This window comes from Polypterus senegalus, chromosome 9 (genome assembly GCF_016835505.1).
Source record: "Polypterus senegalus isolate Bchr_013 chromosome 9, ASM1683550v1, whole genome shotgun sequence".
In the NCBI taxonomy this organism is placed as follows: Eukaryota; Metazoa; Chordata; class Cladistia; order Polypteriformes; family Polypteridae; genus Polypterus; species Polypterus senegalus.
This window is the reverse complement of record NC_053162.1, coordinates 158,093,469-158,121,107: the sequence shown is the minus strand read 5'-3', so window position 1 is coordinate 158,121,107 and position 27,639 is coordinate 158,093,469. Positions and strand designations below refer to the sequence as shown.

Below are 27,639 nucleotides of genomic sequence, written 5' to 3'. Positions count from 1 at the left end.
TGTGAGTATCTAGTCGTGCAATAGTTAAGGGGTTGGGGTACCTCTAGGTAAGCTAAATTTTCTTTTCATTGTAGAATTCAATAAGACAAAGGGGGGAAAAAAAAGCTGTTTCCGTAGTTATCCTTGGTTAAAGGTTGCCTTAGCTAGAGATTAAGAGTCAGCATACACTTTCTGTGAATAGCCTGTTGTTGTGGTTAGTGTCTTCTAGGCTTTGCCCCTTGGAGGTAAGGACAGAACAGACGCAGTTAGTGGCAGAACAAACTCTCATATTGATGTGAAAGTGTTTATCGCTCCTGAAGTTTTCCTTTAAGTGCTCGTGAGTAGTCCAGTTTCTTAAAGAAAGAATTGTTTTATTTTTGAGTCTAGCCACCAAGGGTACAAAGTTCCTTAACCTGGTGCAGGTCAAAAGCAGGGATAGAGAAGGTTAGAGTCAAGAGGAGCATTCAGCTTTAAAACTTTAGCAAAAACCTTAATGATTCAGAATGATATTCCTTTTGAAAATATATTATTAACTAGTAATAATGGGTTAAGACTCCAGTTGTAAACTGAAACCTGACAGGGCATAATGATGTAATTTCCTGAATTAGACAAGCGTAGTCAGAGATGGCCATAACCATTGTATTTAAAGGTTTATGTTGGAGGTTGATAAACTATATACTATAAACTATCAATACAATCAATTTTAACAGTGTACTGATGAGGAGGAGAAATGTAGTATTCTGTTGAATTTTGATAGAAATCTCCTTGGATGAGAGAGATTGTGATCCATAATAAACTAATTGTCTTTGCAGTTTCGGATGTTATGGTCACAGTTGCTGAAACCCTGTCTAAAACTGGATTTAAGGTGCAATTAAAGTCTCCAAATATTACCGTTTTTTTTTTTTACGAGTGTTCATATAGGGATCTAATGAGAGTACATTTTATACAGATGTTAACCAAAATGCATTCAAAATGGAGCAAATTCCCCACCACCACGACATATGTCTCTTTAGGATTTGAGGCTATATCTGTTTCTATGAATGGGATTGGTTTGTGGATTGAAATTGCCACATTTCTAGTTTTCTTACGATAGATGGAGTGAAAAATCTAAATGGCTCTGATCCTTTTGGATTTTTTTTCCCCACTCTCTTCTCTCCTAGCGTCATGATTGAGGCCTTAAACATTCTGATTTAAGCAATGTTTTGTGAGGATTTACTGCTTTTGCTTTCTGGGAAGAAGTTTTTGATATTGACCAATACCAGTGAGAAACTTGAAAATTCTTCTTTACCGTTAATTTCATATCTTTGTCAGGTCTTGCCATTAGTTTAGTTGTTCAGTGAGTTACCTAATAAGACAGTGGGTAGAAATGAATAAAGAATAACAACTTAGTGTCACTGCCTTCTCTTCCCACACCTGTTCCTCCTCTTTCTTAGACGTCACAGAGTCCCGGTCTTCTGACCTTCTATGATGCAGGTCATGCCCAAAACGCGCAGAATCGGAGTTTGCGTGCACTCTGACCTCTCTTGGCAGCATTCATCCATCCGTCAATTCTGGCTAATCTCCCTGTTTCTTCTGTTGATAAGAGGCCCAGTAGCATGATGCTTTAAGCAACATGCTTTAGCCTAAAGATGGTATTAGGCAATTGATGAGCAGCTCCTGGTCTTCACCAGACATAGTGCTTGTAGTTCAGAATCATGTTTATTGGCATAGTATTTGTACACATACAAGGAATTTGACTCTGGTTTTGGTGGCTCTCCAAGTATAAGTTATAATTGACATACACAAAACTGTTAAGCACCGGAGATAAAAAAAAATTATATATAAATATGTAATATGTGCATGCAAAGTGCAACTCAGTATAATAAAATGCTAAAATAAACACTGAAAAACAAGTATTAACAATATGTAAACAGTATTGCAAGACCCTGAGGGGTGGGGGTGCGTAGCCAAATTAAGCTGAATAACTGTTTGTGAGCTTGATGGCCGGTGGAGAGAAAAGTTGTTATATCTGCTTGTTTTGGTGTATATTAATCTATAATGCCTGACTGATAATAGAAGTTCAAAAAGGTTGTGATCTGGATGTGAGGGTTTGTTGATGATTTTCCCAGCCTGTTTCATGACCCTAGAATAGTACAGGGCCCTGTAAGGTGGTCAGAACTGACTAGTTGTTGAAGGCTCATTTTGACATGTTTAGTCACAGATCTGAACCACACTGTTACGGATAAGCTGAGAACAGCCCCAATGACTGCTGTGTAGAACTGAATCGGCAGCTCCTTTGGAAGATTGAACTACCTCAGCTATCGCAGAAAGTACATTCGCTGTTGTGCCTTTCTTATGAGGAACCCTACATTGGTCTCCCATTACAAATTCCATGAGGTTATGGATCCCAGAAACATGAACGTTTCCACCACTGTCATAGCAGTATTAAGTATGATGACTGGGGATAAAATTGTGGAACCTCTCCTAAAGTCCACTGTCATCCCACAGTTTTGAGACTGTTTAGATCCAGATTGTTCCGATTGTACCTAAGGGCCAGCTGCTGTATGTCGACTCATCAACATTCCTGATGAGCCCAGTGGTGGTTGTGTCATCCGTATATTCTATAAGTTTGATGGAGGGGTCCTTTTAAAGGTACAATCTTTAGTTTGGGAAGAGCACACATCACCCCTGGGGGTTGCCAGTTGTGATCATGCAATCGCTAAATGTGAGTTTCCCCAATCTCACATGCTGTTTCCTATTGGTCAGGAAATTGGTAATCCATTGACAAGTGGAGGCAGGAACGGAATGATGGGAGTTTCAAGTGGAGGCATGCTGGGATTTATTGTATTGAATGCTGAGATGAAGTTCACAAACAGAATCCTTGCATATGTTTCCTGGGTTATCAAGATGTTGCAGGATGTAGTGCAGACCTATGTTGAATGCATAGTCTACTGATCAGTTGTCTCAATAAGCAAACTGCAGGGGGGCCAACAAGAGAGTTGTGATGTCCTTCAGGTGAGCTAACACCAATCTCTCAAAGGTTTTCATGGTCACAGATATCCAAGCAACAGACCTCTAGTCATTCAGTCCTGTTTACTGGATATTTTGGGGAGCTGGTATGATTATGGCTTGTTTGAAGTATAAGGGAACTTTTACATAGCACTAATGATTTTGTTGAAAAAGCGAGTAAAATTGGGGTCCATTGTTCAGCTTTTTAAGCAAGAGGGAGAGACCCCATCTATACCTGTTGCTTACTTAGCATGTTTGCCTTTGAAGAGCTGACACACATCCTTGACAAATTTATTATAGATTGAGTGAGAGAATGTGTGGGGGAGAGAGTTGTATACATCTGTACACTTGAGAGGGCTGGAGATGATGTCGATTGTATTATGGGGCTTTTTGGACCTGCAGTAAAATGCTCCAAATCATCAGACAATTGGTAATTTACTCCACTATGGGGGATGGTTTCCTGAAATTTATAATATTTTGTAGTCCTTTACACACTAATGCAGGGTCATTGGCTGTTTTTTCAGTTTTTCAGCGCAACTCTCTTTAGCCCATTTTATTTATTTTGTCATTCGTGTGTTCCTTGCCTGTCTAAGCAGTGTTTAAATCCCTTCTGTAGGCAGCTTGATGAAGCTGCTTGAGTTCTGCAGTGAACCAAGGTTTGCTGCTGTTAAATTTTAAACAGGTCTTAGTGGAGAAACGCATCATCACAAAAGTTAACATAAGATGTTACTGTGTGTGCCAGTTCATGTAAGGTCCCCCGGTCCATACAGTCAAACAGGCTTGCAGCTTCAACTTTGTCTCAATAGTCCACCTTTTCACTGTATTAATCACAGGTTTAGCAGATTTTTAACTTACTCCTGAAGGTTAGGAGCAAATGAATCAAACCGTGGTCAGAGAAACCCAAATTTACATGGGGGAACAGCACAATAGGCATGCTTTAACACTGTGTAGCAATGATCCATTGTGTTTCTATCTCTGGTAGGGAACTTTGTGGTGTATACTTTTGGGAAGTTTGTTGCTGAGATTTGCCTTATTAAAGTCCCCTAGAATAATCAGAAAGGAGTTTGGATAATTTTGCTCCATGCTCATTATCAGATCACATAGTTTTTTGAAGCACCACAGTCTTAAGGTGTAATGTAAAAGTTAACCAGAATAAATGAGGAAAACTCGCACTGTGAATCAAAAGGCCTACAGTTAACAAAATGGCGTTTAAGTCAGGATAGAACATTTTCCTTAATACCGTGACATCAGTACACCAACCTTCATTGATATTAAAGCAGATTCTGCCTCCCTTTCCTTTTTCCCTGATGTCTCTGATCCGTGGTCCACTCTGTAAAGTTGAAAGCAAGGCAGGTGTAGTGCAGAGTCTGCAATGGATTCATTAAGCCAGGTTTCCGTGCAACACAGAACAGAAGAAAGTGAAAAGGCCTTGTAAGTACAGTTGAGGAGTTTTATTGCCTAGAGCGTGGAGATTCACCAGATGTAAACTTGGGAGTGCTGTTTTGAAAACCCCACCGTCTCAGCCTAATGAGTGCATTCAGGATGCTTTCCGCTTTTGCGATAGTTTTTTCTGTGTCTGCCAGCTAAGATATCAAGAAAAGTTCTTAATTGTGAAAAATCTGGTGTCATATTGCACAAAGTGAATTGTCAAATTTTTGGCATTTCTTGATGAGTGTACTTGATTACAGTTGAATACCAAATGATGGGGGAAAAATAAACCAAAACAGACAGAATACTAGAGAACACTGAACCAAGGCTGCCATTTGTGACATAGTCAGGGAATTTCTTCCTAAATGTTCAATTTTTGTCTCATCAGACCAGTCTTTTAAATGCTGTTTGACAAGAGTGGCTTCTGTCTAGCCACTTTATTATAAATGCCTGTGCCTGATTGATGTAATGTAGCTGAGATGGTTGTCCTTTTCAACAGTTTTTCCCATCTCACCAGAGGATTTTTTTAACCCCTCTTAGAGTAAAGAATGGGGTTCTTTAGTCACCTCTCTGACCTAAGGCTGTGTTGCCCAGTTCCACAGTTTGGCTGAAAGGCCAATTCTAGGAGGAGGCCTAGTGGTTCCAAATCTTCCATTTCACAATTATTGAGATCCCTGTGATCTTGGGACCACTCAAAGCTTTATAAGTGTTTTATACCTTTGCCCCGATCTGTGCCTCAGCATAATTTGCTCATGTAGGTCTACAGAAAGTTGTGTGGATATCTTGGCTTGGTTTTTGTTTGGAAATGCAGTGTGAATTGTGGCGCATTTTATATACATGTTTGTTTCTTTCAAACTGATGTCTAGTCAGCCCAGTTTACCACAGGTAGACTGCAAGCAAGTTCTAGACACATCTCAAGGATAATTTAAACAAACAGGATGCACCTAACCACTATTTGGAGTGTCATAGTAAAGGGTCTGAATACATACCTAAAATTGAGATTTCGGGTTTTGATTTTTAATAATTTGTAAACCTTGCTGAATATGTTTTCACTTTGTCATTATGGATTGTTGAGTATATTGATGGTCAAAAATGGTAACGTTTATCTAATTAAAATTTAAATTTATGACACAAAGTGTACAGAAAGTGAAGGGGTCTGAAAACTTTCTGAATCCACTGTGTGTGATATGTGGGTGTGTGTTTTACTAATGTGTATTCTTAATTTCTACTAAAGTGTGTGCCAGTACACTTAAGAGTGCACACAACTCCAAGTATATAGTACTACCAATAAATTCTCTGTATTCTGCATATACTAAGGTATTTATTATTATTATTTTTATTATATGAATCACAAAAAAGGCAAAAATAATGGCAAAACCATTAATCATAGTACGTTATGATAAAAGTTAAATCAAACTCTGTCACATTGCTGACATTCTTCTTTGCATTCCCCCAGCTGTCCAGTCTTGACTTTAAAAACAACCCCTTTGCAATCTTGTTCCAGAACTTACCACGACCTTTTAATGTTTTAAAGACTGTGGGAATCTTTTATTTTTTTTTTTCTTTTTCCAGTTTCATGTGGAGAGGTATGTCTTTGTGTATGTATATGTATGCATTATTTTATATTTATCATACATTCATTTAAATATACTTGTGAATAATATAGAAGGGACTATTAAGTTCAGCTGGAAACAAAATGCTATACCTGGTTTTCAGTGGTGTTTGATGCTATAAAATGCTGCCTGTTATGAGGCGGTTGTAGCTGAGAAATCTAGAAATATATGAATTTCAGTGTTCCAAAACCTCATAATCCTCTCCATCTTCTACCACATAGAAAGCAGTTAAGGCTTCATTGTCCGCTTTAATGTCCCCTCTCCAAGATTTTCTGTTCTTTTTAAAATCAACTGGTCTGGTTATGTTGACATATGTGGATTAGTATCTGATAAAAACCACTGGAGTCTGTGAATTGAAGCTGGATTCTTTTCTTGTAGCAGAGCGACATCTGATTTTAAATTCATTTGAGCCAGTAGCTTTTTGTAACAACTGTTGAGGCATATCCGAATCAACATAGGCCAGCGTCTCAATGCCACACTATCAGTACTTTGTTGCATGCTCTGAAGTACAGTATATGGGCTGCTTTAAGGTTAAATAGGTAAATAATGGGCTATTTTTAGGTGTACCTATTAATTCACAGTAAATGTGCCTTGTTTAATGTTTTGTAGAGTGGGTTTTAATTTGGGATTCCAGTGGATGAACAGCAAGTTTATTACAGCAGTGCAGTCAGTGTCTTGTAGTTTTGAAACATTTCAGGTTTCAAACATATAGTAATTCTTTCTTTTCATATACACTGCTATAAAAATGTGTTGCAAATACTTTTTGCACTTTCTCATAATGATTGTGTGTGTGTGTGTGTGTGTGTGTGTGCGGGCGCACTGAACAAACAATTTAAGAAAAGGTTTTTGGGGCGAGGGGCACTAATAACCAATGAGCTTATGTATTTTTATTTCACAGTTGAAAGGTCAGTTAGAAGCCCTAGTGTTGTGTTTTTTTTTTAAACAAATACAAAAAAAGTATCAGACTTTGTTTAGCTTAGAAGAAAATGCTACATCTAAACTTTTAATTTTTTGTAATTCAGTATTGCTCAAAGGAAGGGGGTTTGAATTGGTTTTAATTGTTAAAACTGTTATTATTAAAAGTCTTGCTAATTAAAGTTCTAGGCAGACATTCTTTTCCACATTAACTAAAGATATGGTAGTAAACTTTAGGTTTTAATCAGTGTTTAAAATAAAACTTGCTTTCAAGTTTTTGGCATGATTTCTGGTAAACCCTTTACTCTTTCTAAATTTTTTAAACATCTGTAAATATTTTCATTTCAATGCCATGGTTCTGCTTTCATCCATATTGTGAATTTAAAAAATCTGTCTGGGAAAGAAAATGTATAGTTTTGGATAGTCCATATCATGCTTGCCTTTGCAATAATAACTATGCTGTCTTTCCTCTGACCTGAAGAAAGTTACTTCCCAGCCTGAAGACCAAGCGTGCCCCAGAACTGGTCCTAGTGATTGGGACAGGAGTCAGTTCGGCAGTTGCTCCCCAAGTACCAGCTCTTCGTTCCTGGAAAGGACTCATCCAGGCACTTTTGGATGCTGCTAATGACTTTGATCTTCTTGAGGAAGAGGAAAGTCAGCGCTTCCAGCAAAGCTTGCAGGAGGATAAGAACTTGGTACATGTGGCTCATGACCTCATCCAGAAGCTATCACCAGTAAGCAGCAAACACCAAAACAATATTTGCCTGTCTTTGCCACATTTTTTTATTCAATTTCGTTTCTGTCAAATTTTATAATACTTAACTAAACTTTCTGGTTGCTCTTCAGTAAGAAGTCCTGTCTTGCTGAAACATGGAGTAATTGTGGGGGCAGAAAAATGCCTCTTCTCTGCTGAAGCCTTTGTTTGTGCAGTAAGAGTAAAGCCAAACGTTTTGTAGTGTGATATGTAAGGAATGTGCTAACATGCACAAACTAATACATGATGACTTATTTCCTGTAAGTGAAACATCTGTATTACTCAAAGTATAATTAAACTCTTGGGTTTCAACACATTTAAAAAGGCTTAGTATTGTCAGTTTTAGTCTGTCATAGAATTCATAGTAGCATAGTTAGATTGAGCAGCATCTAGAGTATGCTGTTGCACTAAGGCATCCGTCACAATTTTTAAATGTGTGGCCTGTAATACTTGTGGGTTAACAGTGATTTTCTTTAAATGACTGTCGTCAATGAGGTTGTAGCCCAGTGTAGGTAGGGTTGCTGTATAACTTAATTCTGTTGCTCCAGAGATGGCCACATGTTTCTGACAAACTATTTTAAATGAACTGCTCTTGATCTGCTTTTGACGGTCTGGTAGATTACCAAAAACAGTGTAATGAAATACAAATAAAAAGCAGAAGTAGTTATTCACCTTAATAAAAGGATAAGTGTGTCTGTCTGTGTCCGTTCATTTGCTACTGTGTTGTCTGTGTCATTCCAAAAATTGGTGCATCACAAACATTTCTAGTAATGCATTTTATTAATCATTCCAGTAGATAGCGCATCACAAACATTACCACTGCTGTTATGAGTCCCATACCAAATGGCATATAACAGAGACACACATATGCATTGCATGGTGCACTCGTCTGTGTTGATTACTTGGATTTCAACCTGCCTTAGATGGACAGCCTTTAATTTCAGCCTGTCTTTGAAAGGTAGCACAGCTAGCTGGTATATAAAGCTTTATGCATAATCTTAACCGGAAGTGGAGAACAGGAGAGGGTTTGATATACAGAAAGAAGAATTTTGCCTAAAGTCTTAATGGAAATATCGCTTGCTACTTAGGGCAAGTTCTTTAAAACTCACTTTATAACCCCTCCACAGATTTTTAAACTAACAAACTATAAATTTGGCTTATTTTCATTTAAGACCTCTACTATGAGCAGGGCAAAGCTCTTTTTTTTTTTTGGAATTGTGATAGAGTCAATAAAAAGTGAAATACTCTATCTGTGAACATTGTTGGAAAAAATGACTTTTGCCAGGCACAAAGTAGATGTCTTAAATGATATGCCAAATTTGTAGTTCATATAAAATCTGTAGAGGGGTTATATAGTGTATGTAAACTTTTTACTTCAACTTTATCACATATTTTGCACAAAATTCTGTTAAAGAACCAGCACTTTTGTAATATATTTGATTAAAAAGCCTGTGATAATCAAAAAAAATCAATTTTCAATTACCAATTCATTATTGTTAGTTTTCAGGAGAGGTGTAAGTTTTTCAGTCTACATTAAACAAAAAGGCAGGAACTTGGCCCGAGTAAAAATACAAGACAACTGCCTACTGCCTGGCACAAATAAATTCCACACAAAAACTGGAATATTTTGTATAAAATACGTGCGTCTCTAAATTCAGAAAAGGAATCTAAAAGAAAGAGGGCAGGCATGATTGAATGTTGGGGTAACCTGTGTAGTCCTTCTCAATTTAGCATATTTCTTTATAATAGAGAATTTGTGATGACTCTTATGGCACAACCTCAGTGGAGGTGACTGTTTCCTTGTACTTGATCTAGTAGTTTATATTTTTAGAAATGTTTTTTTTTTCTGAGGGAGTATAAAATTTGCAAGATGAGTTTAGTTGTAGCTCTCTGCAAATTAAGAATACCTGACATTTTAGCTATTAATTTTTCAAGTGTGTACAATTTAGCATGCTGAAGATGAGCATCCAAGAGTTAAGTACTATTCCAAAGCCCTTGTCAAATGTTTTAGACAGTTGCCTTGAAATATGAATTGTTGTTGGCTAATCCGATTGATAAAGACTTTGAGTTCATCCCCCACAGCGATGATTTATGGCTTCCTCTGAATTAGGGAAGTGTGTGGGTAAGAGAGTGAAGAAGATTGTAATATTAGAGTATGAACAGATTTGACTTGCAATTAAAATTCTGTTGTTGTTTGTGTTACTTGGCTAATTTTTTTCCCTGGAAGTTTACAAGTAAAGACAAGTGAAAGAAGAAAGATTAGGTGTTGCTTTAGCCATCTTAGAGTAAACTGCACAGTATATGCTGCCCCATACCTCATTTGAAACGTATAGTCCATAATATTTGAAACTTTGGCCCATAACCTTAGAGTAATTAAGCTGTGTTCTAATTTATTTGCCAATTATACAAGCATTTCCTGTGTCACATGTTGTATTCACCTGGTACATCAATGTTGGCCTGTTACATACAGTAGTTAGACAACATTTGCAAATATTAAAATACTCTCCCTCCCTCTGTTTCACCATTCAAATATGTAGCAGGCTTTGAAAAGATCGGTGATAAATGTTTTTAGCCATTTGTTTCCTTTATTTAGCTTTGTATGCATCTTTGAGAAACCTGACATTGATTGCGAAGTTTGCCAGCACTATTGATTTTGCAGCACAGTATGAAATCCTGCCCACACATTTGAATAACCAACTGTTTTCTGCATTCATTTTACATAACATTTAAATTTTATACAGTCCATTATTTTGAAAGTAATATTTAAAACAACTAGGTTTAGTTTGAAATATTCCCAAGCAAGAGTTGCAAAGCAACTACAATAATTTACTGGGGAAAGGCTTTTATTACACATTACCATTTTTTTCATCATTTAATTACTGTATTTAAAAAATTTCCTTGTGGGAATGTATAGTTTAGTGAAGTTGCTCTTTATTTTCCCCTCCCTTCCTCCTTACAGCGTACAGGGAATGTCCGTTCTACATTTTTTAAAGACTGTTTGTACGAAGTGTTTGATGATCTTGAGTCTAAGATGGAGCATGCTGGGAAACACTTGCTCCGTTCCGTCTTGCAGCTAATGGAGAGTGGATCACTTGTTCTTACTACTAACTTTGACAACCTGTTAGAGATCTATGCTGCCCATCAAGGCACCAAATTGGAATCCCTCGACCTTACTGATGAGAAAAAGGTTGGCATTTTTTCTTTTCTGGTTTGTAGTTTCTTATTTTGCATTCAGAATTGAGACCCGTTTGGGCTGTGCTAGATGTGACCCATTCCTTTTTATTTATTTTATTTTAAGCCTCTTTTTATATCTGTGATTATGTACACTGAATGTTTACGCACACTTTGAAATATGCTCATTTTAGTTGTCAATGAAATTCCAGACATTTCAATTAAGCTATGTGATTATTTTTTTATTTAGCACTTGGTTATTCTAATTTTATTCCTAGTTTTAAGAGGTTGGGATACTTGCTAAAGCATACTTGTAGTTTTATAATTTTAGTTTTATTTAGAAGTAATATTCTTGTAACATAAGGAAAGGAGAAAATGTGTTGTGGGTCAAGTTATTAAACCAAAAATTTGGATATTTGAAATTGTTCAATAGGTATTCTACAGTACTGTATTTATATGTATAAGGGTGAATGATAAATAGTGGCATCAATTAAGGGAATATTTTTGTCAATGTGTGTACAACATGTGTACGTATTCCAAACGTAATTTGCCTTAGTAAATATGTTTTTAACTTTTTCTCTCTCTCTCTAGGTGTTAGAGTGGGCCCAAGAAAAGAGGAGGCTAAGCGTGCTACACATTCATGGTGTTTATACTAACCCCTGTGGGATAGTTCTTCATCCTGCAGGTTATCAGAATGTGCTGCGAAACACAGAGGTTATGGTAAGATGATGGTAGTCCTCAGCCGGTGGAAAAGATGTTGGTGTCACTGTCTACAATGTCTGAGACCGTTACAATGGTCTAGGACTGGACAATGGTTGTCTCTCTCTTTGGCATTTCCTTATTCAAACAACCTGTAATAGAAAGGCCAGCTACACACTTTCATCCATTGATTGGCTAGGAATGTTTAACTGTTTTTAGGCCTTCTTTGTACTTTATTGTAATTGTATTTCCCATGGTTGACATGATATACAGCTGAATTATTCCTTTAGTAGTCTATACAGTATTGAATTTGACTAATTGATTAATTTCTTAGCTCATGATAATTAATGTGTGAGTATGTCAAGTCCTTGGTGTTTTCTGTTGAGAGTCAAAAAAAAAACAAAAAAAAAAACTGATACATTGAACTAAGGGAAAAGATAATTTATTATCCAGTTAATTTATATTCATTAGATAGCCACGCTGCTTTGAGAGGCATTTCCTAAAATGTAGATATTCCACTGTAAATAAGCACCCATAAAAGTAATTCTGGCAGAATTACCCTAAAAGAAATGAGTTCATGTGTTTAGCCCCTTGCTTTTAAGTCCACCATAGTAACACAAATTTGACATTGTTTGCAATTGTCTACTACAAGCTGGAACATTTCCTGATTGTGCTCTAAATATTGATGTTTGATTTTTTTTAGCTTTAATTAATTCTACATGCAAGTTTAGTGTTGTGCATACCCTGCACATTTGACACAACAGTAAAAGTAAGCAGAAATGATTCACTTTCTGGCTCAGGTTTGAAAGTTGAAAGCTTGGCATATTGGGAAATCGCATTAAAATATAAATGTGCTCTCTGTTTTAATGAGCAGCGGGAGATCCAGAAGCTCTATGAAACCAAATCTTTTGTTTTCCTGGGCTGTGGACGCACAGTGGATGATACCACGTTTCAGGCATTGTTTCTAGAGGCTGTAAAACACAAATCTGACCTGGAACACTTTATGCTGGTACGGCGAGAAGATGTTGGAGAGTTCAAGAAATTACGAGACAATATGCTGGATAAGGGAATTAAAGTTATCTCCTATGGCAATGAATATGCTGACTTGCCTGAATACTTCGAAAGACTGGCCAACGAGATTTGCACACGGGGCAGTGCTGGCAATGGATGGGGTGTGTATGGAAAAATATAATACTATATTAAATTGAACAGCAGAATAAACAAACTACTGTCTTTTAATGTTTAGGAAAAAAAATAATTGGGTAGAATGACCAATATGTTGACCTGAAAATAATGAAAAGGCTACTATTTGATTCTTGCCACATTCAGTATGTCTCTGAGGACGTCACATAATTGTCAGTGAAGAATACAGGTACAGGTAGAATTGTATTGCACATGTATCTCCCCCCCCAAACCCAACTCTGAGCCTGTCTTGACAGCATAAGATGCAAAGCAGGAACCAACCCTTTATGGGTAAGCCATTTTACCACAGGACATGTTTAGATATGGAAACACCCACACTTACTCATACCGGACTGCATTAGGCATTTGTAGAAATTTTAAATTGACAAAATTCTTGATTGCAAATGTGATAATGTCTCATCAGCAGTATGTGCTATAAAGCAATGCAACTTTATATTATTAAAAGCATTTGTTACAGCTTTGAGTGGAGCTGGCCGTATAATATCGAATAGTGTCTCTCTTAGCCTGATTTATGTATCAAGGATGCCATCATCTCTCCACATAGCCAAATTTAGCCCCCTTAACTTTTAGATAATAATAATAATTCATTACATTTATATAGCGCTTTTCTCAGGATTACAGTATACTCTGTACTGTCCTGGCAACATTTCCCAGAGTTAGGCTTGTCCTTGGTCGCTCTTTTGAGTGGAAAGATTTTTGATTGAGGCTGGAGGCTGATTAATATTGATGTCATCATTGTTCGAATGTATGTCAAAACATAGATTTTAGTGGTCCTGGTCATATGCATCACTAAGATGATAAAATCTTGGCCTTTGTTGATCTACTAAAAAGGCACACATTTATATTTAACATGTTGTTGTGTTATTGGTATATATAAATAATTGTAATTTTTAAATGCACCGTATTTCACTGTTTTATGCAGGTAATGATGATATCCAGAATGGATTTGATTCAAATAGAAGTTCCATTGAAGGTAACCTTTTCATGTCTTTGCTATTTTTCCTAGAGCTTGACACTGAAAAACAAATAATTGATTTTGTTTCTTCAGGATAATTTATAGTCTTGATATTTTGGCTCATTTTGGTGATGAGAGAGATGCTACTGTCTGTTTCTTCTGCTTAGTTTTTGTCACAGTTGTCATTGTTTCAGTTATTTGATTTTCTGAATTATACATCTCTTCCTGGCCTGGTGTTGCATTTCTGGTGGCTTCCTATTCATTATTGCTAGTAAAGACTCTAGGTCCTTGCTGCAGAAATGAGGTTTGGTGGGAAAGTTGACACATGGCTCTTAAACTGGAGGGAGACCTTAGAGATAACCACTAACTGTAACTCATTGAAATGCAGTGGCTGTGAACTTTTGTCTTGTTCCCCTGTATTTCCTTGTACAATTTTTTTCTGTGTTGTGCAGTCTACGTCTATAAAATATGAGATTAAAAATGCACTGAAATTTGAAGTATAGATAATTTTACAGTAAGTTCCTATGGCATTGGTAGATGGGACTGAAACAAGGGAATGCAAAATCTAGTTCTTTAAATGCCCCTGTGCATAATTGAGAATTGATTAACCAGAACAATGGAACTTCGTATCCTGGGTTTGAATCTTTATCCAAGTGGAATATGTACATTCTCCTCTTGTCTGCAAGGGGTTTCTTCCCTAAGACTAGTGTTACATTAACTAACTGATGATTTCAAATTCGCACTGTGTGCCAGACTGTGGGTCGTGGTGTATAATTCTGCCAGGATAGGTTCCAGGCCCCTCCGCTCCAGTAAGTGTAAGACTATTATTATTTCATATTATGAGTAGATAAACTGATGCAGGTGCATACTGTCCAATATTTCTGTATTTATATTGTGGAATGTTTGTCATGGGAAGGCCCAAGTTAAATGTATAATTAGAACAATAATGATGAGAACAGGCCATTTAGCCACATTTTTCTAAAAAGACATCAAGTCTTGAAAGTCCTTGAAATCCCAACCATGTCTGTGGTTCTCTGTGTGGGAGGGGAAACTTAACATTTGTATGAAACTTACCCCAAAAGAGGTTCCATAATTTTAATGTAATCTGGAATCTACTGAACTAATTTTTTTTAATAATTTTAAAAACTTTGTCACTACACAATTAACCCTTTTAGTTTAAGCAAATGATGAACTTCCTCAGCCTTTCTTCATCAGTATAATCAGTCTAGTTGCTCTTATCAGAACTTTCTGTAGCGCTGCAATGCCTTTCTTGTAACATGTGCTTTTGTTGTTTCCTCATTGTATGTCACAAGTATACTGGAATTCTTTTAGACTTGTTTACTAATACATCTGTTCTTGACATTATACTTGTGTTTTTCATCCGTCTATCCATGATGCACGTTAAACTTTCTGGCCTGTAATCATTTGGACCAGCCTGATAGTAATATCTTTACCATCATCCATTTGTTAGGAATTTCCCTTGTATGCTGTGATATTTTAAAAATAATGGTTTATATATGTACTGACTAACCTCCTTAAAAGAACACTCCACTAAAAAATACTTTTATATACAGCATATACATGTGTATCGCCTTTACCATCAGGTTAGTTGGTCATGTGCCGGCTTGTTTTGTATCTCCATTATTGTTTAGCTATTCATTAAGGCAAAACAACTTAATCGGTAGCAAAAACATTTCACTAATTAAGAAGATGGTTAGAATTAAAAACCTGCAGCCAAGTTGGATACCCCTGTATTACATTGTGGTTCAGAGATCCATACATACATACTCATGGGGTATACACATGTATGTATAAAAACGTCCACAATGTGTTGAGGCTGACAGCTTTGATACCAATACAGAGTTGTGGTTTGTTTCTTAATCAACTTTTTTCTTTTTTTAAATTATCTATTTGTATATGGGTTTTTTATATAAATAAAAAATAAATATCCATTTTCTGAACCTGCTTCTCTCCAATGTGGGGACCTGGGGACCATCATCAGCAACAAGCCAGTAACAATCCCTGGACAGACTGCCAGTGCATCGCAGGGTAATGAACTACACATGCCGCTTAAGCTCCTTAGTGTTATGTTTACACCCAAAAACAACAAACCAAATGATTCCCCCCCCCACCCCAAAAAATGTTCTGTAACAAACCTGTAAATACCAAAATATCAACACAACTACAGTAGGAGAGATGTGTCTTTTTACACTGTCACTGTAAACAGTGTTTAGACGGTTACCATCTTGCTTGTTCTTCTACTTGATCATAATCGTTTTACCTTTTTGGCATGCATCTACCTGAATTCACCGGTCATACAGTGCTGTATTGATCAATTTCAATGTCTGATGACCAGTTCACATTGTTATCACGGTCAATCGATACAACTAATGATTCGGTTTCATTTAGTTTTAACGAAATGCTGTAAACCATGTTTTGGTAGACAGCGGTGCCCTACTAATGAATATTGATGAAGTTACCATAGTGTGGCAGAACATATTGAAATGTTTTTTTTTTTAATCATCCAATAGAGCACAGAAGAATGCTGTCCCATTTTATGAGATCATTCCACCCGTCCCCGAGTCACACTTAAGGTTTATCATTTTTACACAGAAATGCCAAGGTGCAGAAATCTATTTTCAGTTTTTACATATGGGTATTTAGTTGCAAGGCACAAGTAATGTATGTAGCTGAATAGTTTTGGTCACAGTGCCCCCTGTCCACTGAAACTGGCCTTAAATACACAACCCAAGTATGCACCTCCTCGTCTAATGTTCACCCTTTTTCCTTACAGACTGTCACACATGACAAGAAAGTTTCCTGGCAGTAGCATACCTGCTTTTTCAATCTTAGAGGACTGATGCCAGCTTCAGAAGGGACAGCACACTGGAGAGACCAAAGAGGCGGGTGTGCGTATGTGATTAAGCCCTACAATAAGTACCAGATACAGCACCAGAATTATCAAATTTAATGAAATATTCTGCAAATATTGTTAATTTGTTTCCTGTGCATGATGACAATGCCATACAGCCCCTCAGACAAGTTGCACTGCAGGAAACTGAAGACCTCTGCCTCATCTGTACATGGTACTAAAAATGGCAGGCTTCACCCACATTAAGACTGCAGATGGGGCCAGGGCTCCTCAGTATTTAGGAAGTGTTGGTAAATATCCAGAATTGCACACTGGTTTAAGTTGGATCTTATCAAGGTCAAAGGGGAGAAAACTGGCTTGAAACAAGATCCTAAGGACCATCAGTAACCCCAGCTGACCATCATTATAAACCCTGTCTCTGGCCAATAAAATGTGGGTGGTAATAGGGTGTTGTACCGTGTTAGCCATTATGGATGCAATGAGAAGTGAAGCACAATGAAGGGTTAATCACGTAAGATGTTGGAGATGCCAGTCTTTAAAAGTAGTCATTCTGAGCGTCCGAGAAGTGTATTTTTATGCATAGCAGTGCACTGTTTACAGACTTCTTACTAATAAATACGTTACTTTTGGCACTTGTGTAACAAGTCTTTTATTTTGGAAAATAAGCAGCACACTGACTGGCATAGCAGCTTTATTTAACAAGAGTGGTAAATTCTTACATTTAATTTTTTTTACCTCTGCCATACAGTTGCCAAATCTCAAATTGCACCACAGCATAATCAAGAGACGACTTGGCCATTAAAAATGTGTTTGGGAAATGAATTAACATTAATAAATAAAATAGGAACAGCAGCAGGCAATTCACTGCAGAACAACCATTCATCACCCACTGTATACCTGCATGGCTGCTATGCCAACTTCATAGTGAATTTACAAAGCATGGCAAGTGCACATCAAAATGGAGGACTGGATTTCTTGATGAGGATGAGTCACTTCAAAGTTAATCTGATTATCTCCTGAAATCTGCAGCAGTAGGCACTGTGGTAATGTTAAGGAATGCAGCAAAGAGTCACTGCCTGCGTGGCAGCAATGCAATATGTGGAAAAAGCACAGTATGGGGCAAATGTGTGAGACAAGCTGCACAGTCTGTTCTTATGATCATAATGACTGAAAGGAAATGGCAGCACACAAGTCAAGCCACTGCTTCTGGTAAAAGATCTAAAGGGATTTAACAGATGCAGACGTCAGCCTGCTTATTTAATAACCAAGGCAAGCTGGCGAGGCTGTCGCATTCATACGAGATGTAAGAAATTTAAATGGTTTGAAGCAACATTTTTTTTTTCCCCCCCTTCTACTACAATAGCAATGCTACTGTGCCAGGTGCTTCTGCTTGAAATAACGTGTGGTGCTGCAGCTAAATGTCATTTTAAACTATACATGATGGTACTTCCTTTCAAAGCTGTGATTTAAGCCTTCATCAATGCACTGACCACGGCCTTGGCATTTAGACTGCGCAGGTCACTGTAGGTCTGCCCTGTTCCAACAAATACTATGGGCTGTCCAGTGATGTATGTCATTGAAATAGCAGCTCCCACCTGGAAGATAGAAAGAAGGTGGTAGAAAAAAGAAAAAATAATTACAATCCTTATCTCTGCAACCAGCATTAATCAAGTCAGAGTTATGGGTTGAAGCCAATCTGGGCAGCACCGACTTCAAGGCAGAAACCACCCATCGAATGCTTGGCCCCATCGATTAAGACTCGCCAATGAACCAAAGACATCAACATCTTTGTAAAGGTGGGAGGAAAACTGGAGCACATGGAATGAATCAGACCACCTGAAGCGAGGACAATAGGGCACTGAGGTAGTACAGATAACCACTGTGCCACTATGCAGTTATTTCTTTAAAATCATAGTATGTATTAATTTGCCACATGAAATAGTGTTCTAAAATGAAGCAGTTTTTTTTTTTTTTTTAAATATCTAAATTACACTAAGTGTATTCTTGCGTTTTAAAATCAAAGTGAATGGGGGACAGGGTCTAAAAATTAAAACAAAACACTTGAAACTCAGAGAATGTCAATTTTACAACTAAAGAATGTGGTTTGGTATTAATTTGCATCTCAAGATTGTAAATGTACTGCAAAAAAAAAAAAAGTGTGTCTGTGTCATTTTAGGGGGTCAACAACATCACTGTGCACCCAACCTCAACTACTCGTCTCCCTCTGCAGCAACATGTTAGCCTCAGTAGAGTGGCTTTACTTGGAAAAGCCACTGCCAAGAGCTGTTCCTCAAGTTATTACCCACATGTGGTTTGCTGCCCCTGTGATAGTAATCACCAAAATAAAGCCAAATGATTACTCAACATGCGCTATAACATTTGATAAGTGGCAGTCTGCTTTATTGTAGTTCAGCTCTATCGCATAATCTCTCTTTTTATCTATTATTTTTTTTGATTCTGCATGCACATGACACACAAGGGTCACTGAATAACTTTGGGTGTCGGTTAGCCGTATTAGGTTAGTATTGATGAGTTGATTGTCTTAGCTCTTTTAAAATGTCAGGGCTTTTACAAAAACCTCAAGGCATTGCAATGAGTTCAGTTCAGATATGTTTATTGTGCAAAATATACAATGAGATGTTTATGTGCACACATCCCAATCACGCACCATGCTGACCTGATGTGTTGGCTATGTGAAACAACAGAACAGAAGAAATGCAAGAAGTGGGTGGGGGAGGGGATTTAGACAGACACACATTTGAAAGCACATTGTAACGCGTTATTCAGTACATCTGCATCATTGCATAATTTAAAAAAAAAAAATAGATTTGTTTTCAATTCACTTGCATAGCATGGGAAAATATGATTTGATTACACGTGTGCAGAGTCACTGCCTCATAGCTTGGCTGATGATTTCTGGGTACACTGACTACTCTGCATGCAATATCAGACTCTGCCAAGCACTACTTGTTATTAGTCCAAGGTAGAATAGAACAGTTGAGGAAAGAGTTCTGCAGCCTGAAGCGACATGTATATGGGGTTGTGGATGCTTGTAACTGAACAGACAAATGTACAGAAAGTACAGTTTCTTAAATCAAAGCCTTTATTGCTTCAAAATAGATGTGTTCATTAAGCTTCAAGTGTTCTTTCTTATATTATATCTCCCTTAAAGCACAAGAGCAAACTAGTTTTTTAATCTATACTAGGAGTCTTGCCACCCCATGCTGTGTGCCGTTGTTAAGAGTGAGGCTAAACACACCCCAAGGAGACATGGTCGCTTCTCCGAAACCCCCTCTTAAATGGTGATTCAATGGGAAACAAAGTTTACTTATTTAACCTCCACTTTGCTTGATCAGCTGCTGTCTTGCTGCTGCCGCCGTGCCGCATGATCTGCATCCCGTGCGGCACTTCAAACATTTAAAAGCTTGTACAGCAGCTGTCCTCTTGTCTCTCTTCTCCCCCAGACATCCTCAAACACTATTCGATCTCTTTTCACTGTTCCATTATTTCACCAAGTACTAGTTTCCATTTGTTAGTGCTAATGTGATCTTTACTCTCATTTTTTTGAGACTTTAGAATTCCTACTTCCATTATCTCTAACCTGCTCTGCATGTGTATCACAGGACTTGCTTCCAAAAGTTATAAGTATGACGTGATTTGATCATCTTGCAGGACGTGAAAGTGTCTCTCTTCAAAAGATCACGTCTCATTGCCAGAAAAAAGTCTTGTCTCGTCCCAAGATTTTTTTTTAGTAGAGATATATAAAAAAAATCAGATTTTACTTTTTTAATGTGGCAAATTAATATATGCCATGACTGTGAAGAAACAACTTCAACTTGTAGAATAGCAAATGTATTCTTTAACTTGGAACGCAAAAGAAGAGAACCCTAGCAATACAGAAACACAACCACTACTCAAAGGTTGGGAGCATGCAGTGATACTACACAAAGACAGGGCAGAATTTCCATGCGATACCCACAGGACCCTGACAATCCTCTGAATGGACAGAAAAGAATTCCATAGGCAGATGGATTTTCAGAAATGTCAGACATAAATTATGGAACTCTCCACTTCAGACATACCTTGTCTTCAATGGCATCAAACTTTGTGAGGACAATGCCATCAATCAGACGTGGTTTATCAGACATTGAGTGGTCGGCCAGCGCTTGATTAAATTTTACCTATGAGGGGAGAAAAAATAATCGCGTTAATGGCAGTCCAAGGCTCCAGCTGAATCCCAACTCGGTTGTAACTACCTTTTATGTTGTAAACATTCACAGCTTTGACATGGCAAGATCTTTGTACCAAATGTCAATTCTTATAATCAAAAGTTTAGGACTTTATAATTGTACTATTTATCTTTTCAGACATTTTAAAATGCTCATTATTGTCATTTTGTTTAGGCACATCTGCACAAAATAAGGATACAGTTTAATTAAATCCTGCACAATATTTACTCTATTATAAAAGAAATGACAGCATAAGCTTCACTGAAACTCTGTTTATGATAAAAAGGACACGCGAAGCAGCTCATAAGTCTGTAAGGCATATATTTATCCTTCAGGAAAAAGAGGAATCTATTCTGTATCTATTACATAATAAAACAAAATGAAGGTCTGTGTGTCCAGTCCCTGTAAGCAATCTGATTGGTCAGTTTGGCTTTGTTGACACAATAAAAGAGCTGAGTGTGAGACACACAAGGAGGAGTAAAGGAGCATGAGCACGCCGAGAGAGTCGCCTTCAAAGACGACAGGAGGCGAGAAAATAATGGGAGCATCTGAGAAATGGGCCTCACGGGAACATGCTCAAGAGATGGAGCACCAGTGAAGTGACATTCACACACCCAAACATAGAAAAAAGGTTTAGACGGTCTATGTAGGGCAAAATATAGTAGAATAATTAACAAATTTGCGAAATGTCTTTGACAGCTACTGTGGCAAGTGTAAATATAAAATGCTAAGGATTGTGTCCGTCTGTTACAAAATCAATAACAAGCCACTGGGAACAGAACCTTAATCTTGATCGAAAGCTTATAATGTGATACACGCTGGTAAACTAAAAAAAACTAAAAAAATGAGGGTCTTGGTCTCCTCCATGAAGTTAGCAGGATTTGAGTCTATTATTGCAAACGGCTCAAGAGGACAACATGGCAAAAAGGAAAAGGGGCAACATCTGCTGAGCTTACAGTGCATTGCTGAGACCACTCATAAGAAGAAACGGAAGACCAGAAGCACCACCTGCTGAGCGACAAGGACAGACAAATGATTGTGCAAACAAAATGGGTCTAACTGCAGCCCACATATGACATTGGTCACTTAACGCCCAGAACGTCAGTCACAAAACGGCCTCCAAATCAGATAACTCTGCCACAACCCAAATCTTAACCATAGTGTAATGGGGCATTTTGTAACTGACATTGTGGGCATTACGTGATCAACTTCACAGGTATTGTGGGCTGCACTTACACCATGACCTTTGCTGCTGTCGATGGCTCATCGACATGCCACACATACTCCATGCTACAGAATGCAAAACCAACAACGACAAAGAAATGTATGTCAGCAAGAGCAGAGACAACTTCTGCCAATACGCAAACTTTGCGTTTATGTTCTTATAGCGATGTTTGGTTGATGAGCACTACTTTAGAATGTTACATTGGTGATGTGCTGCTCAACGTGAAGCCTTTTTTTATTTTTTTTTTCTTCATCCTGAAAACAAAAGAATGTGAATGGAACTGGTGAGCTTTTCAGTATATGAAAAACCTTCACCTGAGGACCAGAGGTCTGTGTGTTTTCTAGTGCCTATAAAGAGAATGATGGGAAACCGGGCAAGCACTGCAACATTTATTTACTCTCCTCCAGTGCAGGGCCCCCAGAAGATCAAGGCCCCTCATGAACACACCGTCACTCACACTCATGGGGCCTATTAGAAAACTGACAAACGTTATCCGACCATTAACATCTGTGGGGATTTGGTAAGAAAAAGTGAAAACAGATGTCAGGCGGACAGGAGCTGAACAGAGACCACCGGGAGCAGGATCGGAATAAAGTGTGCAAACCACTGTATTACTGTGCCACCTATTAAAGACATGTAGCACATAAATAAAAAACAAAAAAAAGTGTATGTGGTGCACTAACCTGGCCAAAATGTGTTAAGAGTGTTTGGCCCAAAAGGCAAATAAAACCTGAAAAATCGATCAAAAAAAAAAAAAAGACCCCAATTTGTACGCCAGTTCAAAAATGTGACACTTTTTTTTAATCTTCTTGCTTCCTCCAATCTCACACCAGTTTCTTAGACACATTGAATTTTGTTGCAGCAGCGCAGTTACAAATCTGATCGAACGCTCCATCGTAGATAAGGGAGGCTCTTAAGATAATGGTGTGTGAGATACAAAAAAAAAAAAAAAAGCACAACACAGTGCAAACGTTGCTTCGAAATAGTTCGGGTATTACCCTGTGGTCACGTAGGCACAATACACAGAGATAAAAAAAGGCCCCGTGGTTACTTTCTCAGCTGGGCATTAGAATATCACAATCTCCTGGACAAATAGCGCGAGTTTCTGACATTCGACTTATACGACTGACATTATAAAATGCCGAAGTTATAAGGTAAAAATCAAACCCGACTTATCCACAGGAAAACTTAAACGCGAGTATATATGGTATTTTTTTTTTTTCTGCTGATTTCGAACATGAAAAAGGGAGGCACACTCCACTAGGAGGAAAAAAACTAAAAATAAAAAGAATCAACACTTACCAACTGATCCACTGCCTCATTTCCCACCAGTGCTTCACCCACAAACAGAACCAAGTCTGGCATGTTGACTGCAATCAGCTTAGCCAGCGCATTCATCAATGGACCGTTATCTTGCATACGGCCAGCAGTGTCAACTAAAACCACATCAAAATTTTGGTTCCGGGCTGAAAAACAAAAGAAGCACTAATGTAAAACACAAATCCCACTTTGGTTCTTTCAGCAGAAATCAATTTTGTCCTGCTTAATATTTCAAAGCCAATGCAAAAGTAACTTCAGAAAACTGCTGTCAACTAAAACCGAGGTCACATTATATTTTTATCTTGGGGTATGGCAGGTTTACCAACCGCAGTCTCCGATCTCGTCACTGCAACATTTCAAAAAAATCAGGAATGGTCTCCCCTAGACTTTCTTGTATACTCAGATATGGGGATGGACATTTGAGGAGTAAACAGCAAGACAATGAGTAGATTTTTATATTATGTACATTAAAGAACCAGCAACAATAAATCAAATCAAATTAATAATATATCAAACAATTATTATAAAAGTAAAGTTGAATAAATCAGACTCTGCAGCTGCATGAATAAAAGGTAACGTACCACTTCCAGTTACCAGAAATAGGTCAAAAGTTGATAGAAATCTACGTTTTGTACCCAATACTTGTATGCAAAATTTGGTTGATCAAAGTGAAAGCGTACTCAAGTTATCGTGTTTACACACACACACACACAGACAGACAGACGGAGAGACAGACATAATTCCAAAAATAGTATTTTCGGACTCAGGGAGGTCTAAAACGTTCGAGATTCAAGTTTTTGGACGATTACAATATTCTGCCTATACATCATATATGAGAAAGTACACAACTGAAAAAAATAAAATCACAGCCCATTCACATTTACCAGTCAAGCCCTGATCTTCCAGCCCAGGTGTGCTTGCTGCTTTTACCGAAAGCCAATTGCGTGCTGCGCAAAGGGTTAACGGCTGCATCAAGTTCAGCAGCCATCTTAACTTATATTTTTTAACATACATACGTAACAGAATGAAAAACGCGTGACCCCAGACAGATGAGCCTCTCTTCTATCAATCTGTGACATTCAAAACTCACATTCTTTATTCCTTGTCACTACATTCTGTGCATTGTACTTCTGGATGAGCATTCATTGGTTGTCAGCTCTCCTGCACACCCAGTCAGCCTCTCTGACCAAAGACAGAATCAAACCTGTTAGATTTTATCGGGGGGAGTAGTGGGGTTTGTCACACTACGTGACCAGCTTCACAATTGTACGCATCAGAATGCCCCCGACTCGCTAAGATTATGTAAATGAAGGCTACGACAGAAAATGTGACATAGGCTTCAGATGACATAAAACGGGAGGCTAGTAATGCTTTTCAAGAAGGGATCTTTCCATCTTCCCCGAAATCAGAAGCGGGAACTCCGGTCCTTTCACGCTAGCACTTCGTTTGTAGTTTGTAACCCTGTATTAGTGGGAAACCACCCACTTATGTTGGAGGGTAGTTAACCAGGGTCCAAGTCCATCTGTTTTCATATGCAATTCGGGCATATTTTAAAATAAATGTGACACACACTGAGCTGCAGAGGACAAGTAAAAGTAAAAAGTTGCACAAGGCAAATATTTAAACTTCCCCATGCAGTATTATGTTTCTTAATGTCAGTGTTTCTTTAACTTTGTTTTCCTCACAACCCAATATTGTCCATCTTAGCGTCACCAAGACACAAAACTACCACTGATAGTAATCCCATTGGGGATTCACTGGCAGCAGTTATCCCGGCAAGGGTTTCATCGAGGGTTCCCCTTGGGAAATCAGGGCTGACAGTTATAGCGCAGCTATGTAACTTACTCGAAATTCCATGGCGACCCATCATCAGACTTTTAGCTAAGTGTTTGCACCCCTTTCCCATTGAATACAATGGTGAGTCATGACTCTGTGCAACCCCCTTCTGGTGATCCATCCTTCAGCTCATCCATTATCAAACACACTTAATCTAGAAACACTGGACACAATACAGGAACTGGAGTAGTGGTCTGTCGCAGGGCACACTAATGCACATGCCAGGCCAGTTTAGAAATGCTACTCAATTTAATGCACACATTACCACCTTCTCCAGTGTTGGTTCCTACATTGTGCCTGGAAGAGGCCCCCTGCCATCCACTCCAATGAGTCAAACTCTGGGATTTGTCCGAGTCATAGATGAACTTTTCTAATGGATATACCCCCAATAATTAATAATAATCCAATGACTGCAAAGTACTGAATGCCTTAAAAGACACATAAAAAGACTTCCATAAACTGTGAAATTAGGGAAATTAAATATTACATATAAGGAGACTTCAACTTATAAATAAATACAGTACACATAAATGTGACTCACAAGAGAAAGTAACTGCCAGTAACAGAAGATTCAGAATGACTTACCATATGCAATGGCTTCCATGGCGATACCAGCAGCATCCTTTCCGTATCCTTTCTCATACAGCTGGACTCTGGACTGGCCCCCCGTTTCTGAAGAGGGGTACAGAGAGCTCAGACGATGCTGATGGATGCGCAGCTGCTCCACAGCGCCTGAACGGAAGGTGTCACAAGCTGCAATGAGCACACTGAAGCCATTCTCAATAAGCCAAAAAGAGATCTGTGATGGCAGACATAAGAGAAGAGACAAATGAAATGTCGCCAGCAGCCTGAAGACTGCACATGTTAACAGCCGACCATTAATACTGGAAGGTGTGCACACTAGCAGATGAAAGCTGGATTCGTATTCCTAGCTGAAACGGATTATTTGTTATTTGTATTATTTATTTTATTTAAATGTTCAATATCATAGGAACACTTTTTGGAATAATTAACATAATAACTGACTTTGAGGAATAACTCAAAATTAACAAGAAAGGATCAGACGATACTGAGGTACAAAACATTATGCCATTAGTTGAATGGTGGGTTGGGATTTTGATGTCAAGAAAACAAACTTTTAACAGCAAAAGCCATGAAATGCATTTTTTTGCCACCATATTGCTTTCCAAAGATTTCCATAGCCATTAGATGCAGGGTAATGACAGCCAAGTCAGAGGCCGATTACATAATCTTTACTCATCATATAAGCTCTTTACACATGATCTGCTCATATCTGATTAGTTCTGTTAGCTGCAGATTCTTGGATCGCCAGCATCACTTCTGTTGTGTGCAATGCCAAAATTCTTTTCTTTCTCTACTGAACAATTTTCATTTTTTTGAAAAACTAGGGGGCTTTGCCCCCTGCTCGCTTCACTCGCCTACCCCCATGTGGGTGCTATATGCTAGCCATTTTGTGTTTCTGCCGCTCGCATATGGGGATGCAGATGTGCAATTTAAACAGATTGTTATTTTCATGGGAATTGTTACATATGCGTATAGAACTATTTTACATTACAGCGAGTAATTAACCATATTAAAAAACAGTAAAACATAATAATTTGAAAATAAATTATGTTTCATGTTGCGTTAAGAGATATCCGTTGCATTATACGATTTTGTTCTGTTTAACTTTGAAATTAACACGCAAATACTTTTTGAACTTACAATTTTACTGTAAAATGTCAGTAAAATGAATTTTTTGAATTTAATTTTAGTCAATATTGCACTGAATTTAGATTCTGTGTTTGGACTTACATCGTGACAACGCAACGTATAACTGCCCGTGAGTGAATTGTGTTTCTTTCTCTCCAATAAATAAACCAACTTTTTTGAATGTTTGCCTCTGTGATTTGTTAATTTTCTTTGCAAAATCTATTTGAACAAGAAACTGTTAATGTTTTAATACAAATGGCACATCAAGATCTCCTTTGTTGTATAATGTTATCTGTGGAAGATGGATGTATCCAAGAAAGGTAATGTAGCACTTCTTTCAACCGTAATTTGGGCAGTGGAAGACCGCACAGTGTTAACGATTGTAGATATTCTATGGGATTTGTAAGCTGATGTTTTCATCTTCCGCACCATCACCACCAACTGTTTCAGCATAGTCTATTAATATGCATTTAACCAATTTGGCATGTAACCAATTGACAATTTCTGCGTTAATTCGTTTGACTTCTCGGTGCTACGACTGCCCGTGTACTCATTTCTTCAGTTGATAACGCTTTGGGATGAAATTCTTCAATAAGATTTGGACATAATAAGTCTTCTTTATCTGGGATCTTTAAGTGAGAAAAACGTCAAAATTTATAAGAGCTGAAAGAGCAGGAACTGTATCTGTCAAAAGCATTCACATGAGTGAGAGGTGAGAAGACCATAGACGTTGGCCATT

General features: G+C 37.9%; 2 protein-coding genes across 3 annotated transcripts in view; one reads left to right on the top strand and one right to left on the bottom strand.

Annotated features, from left to right (window-relative positions):
* Positions 1-17,209, top strand: part of fam118b (family with sequence similarity 118 member B) — a 33,412-nt gene extending 16,203 nt beyond the window's left edge. For both annotated transcript variants that reach the window (XM_039764087.1, XM_039764086.1), the window contains exons 3-8: positions 7,405-7,657; positions 10,637-10,864; positions 11,440-11,568; positions 12,422-12,719; positions 13,673-13,723; positions 16,500-17,209. In XM_039764087.1, coding sequence (XP_039620021.1) covers positions 7,405-7,657; positions 10,637-10,864; positions 11,440-11,568; positions 12,422-12,719; positions 13,673-13,723; positions 16,500-16,513 — 973 coding nt within the window. In that variant the 3' untranslated portion in view covers positions 16,514-17,209. The remainder of the gene's footprint in view (positions 1-7,404; positions 7,658-10,636; positions 10,865-11,439; positions 11,569-12,421; positions 12,720-13,672; positions 13,724-16,499) is intronic.
* Positions 17,198-27,639, bottom strand: part of srpra (SRP receptor subunit alpha) — a 33,504-nt gene continuing 23,062 nt past the window's right edge. The window contains exons 12-15 of the mRNA XM_039764088.1: positions 25,773-25,986; positions 23,334-23,497; positions 20,660-20,758; positions 17,198-18,172 (exon numbers count right to left, since the gene is read on the bottom strand). Of these exons, the coding sequence (XP_039620022.1) occupies positions 18,044-18,172; positions 20,660-20,758; positions 23,334-23,497; positions 25,773-25,986 (606 nt within the window). The 3' untranslated portion in view covers positions 17,198-18,043. The remainder of the gene's footprint in view (positions 18,173-20,659; positions 20,759-23,333; positions 23,498-25,772; positions 25,987-27,639) is intronic.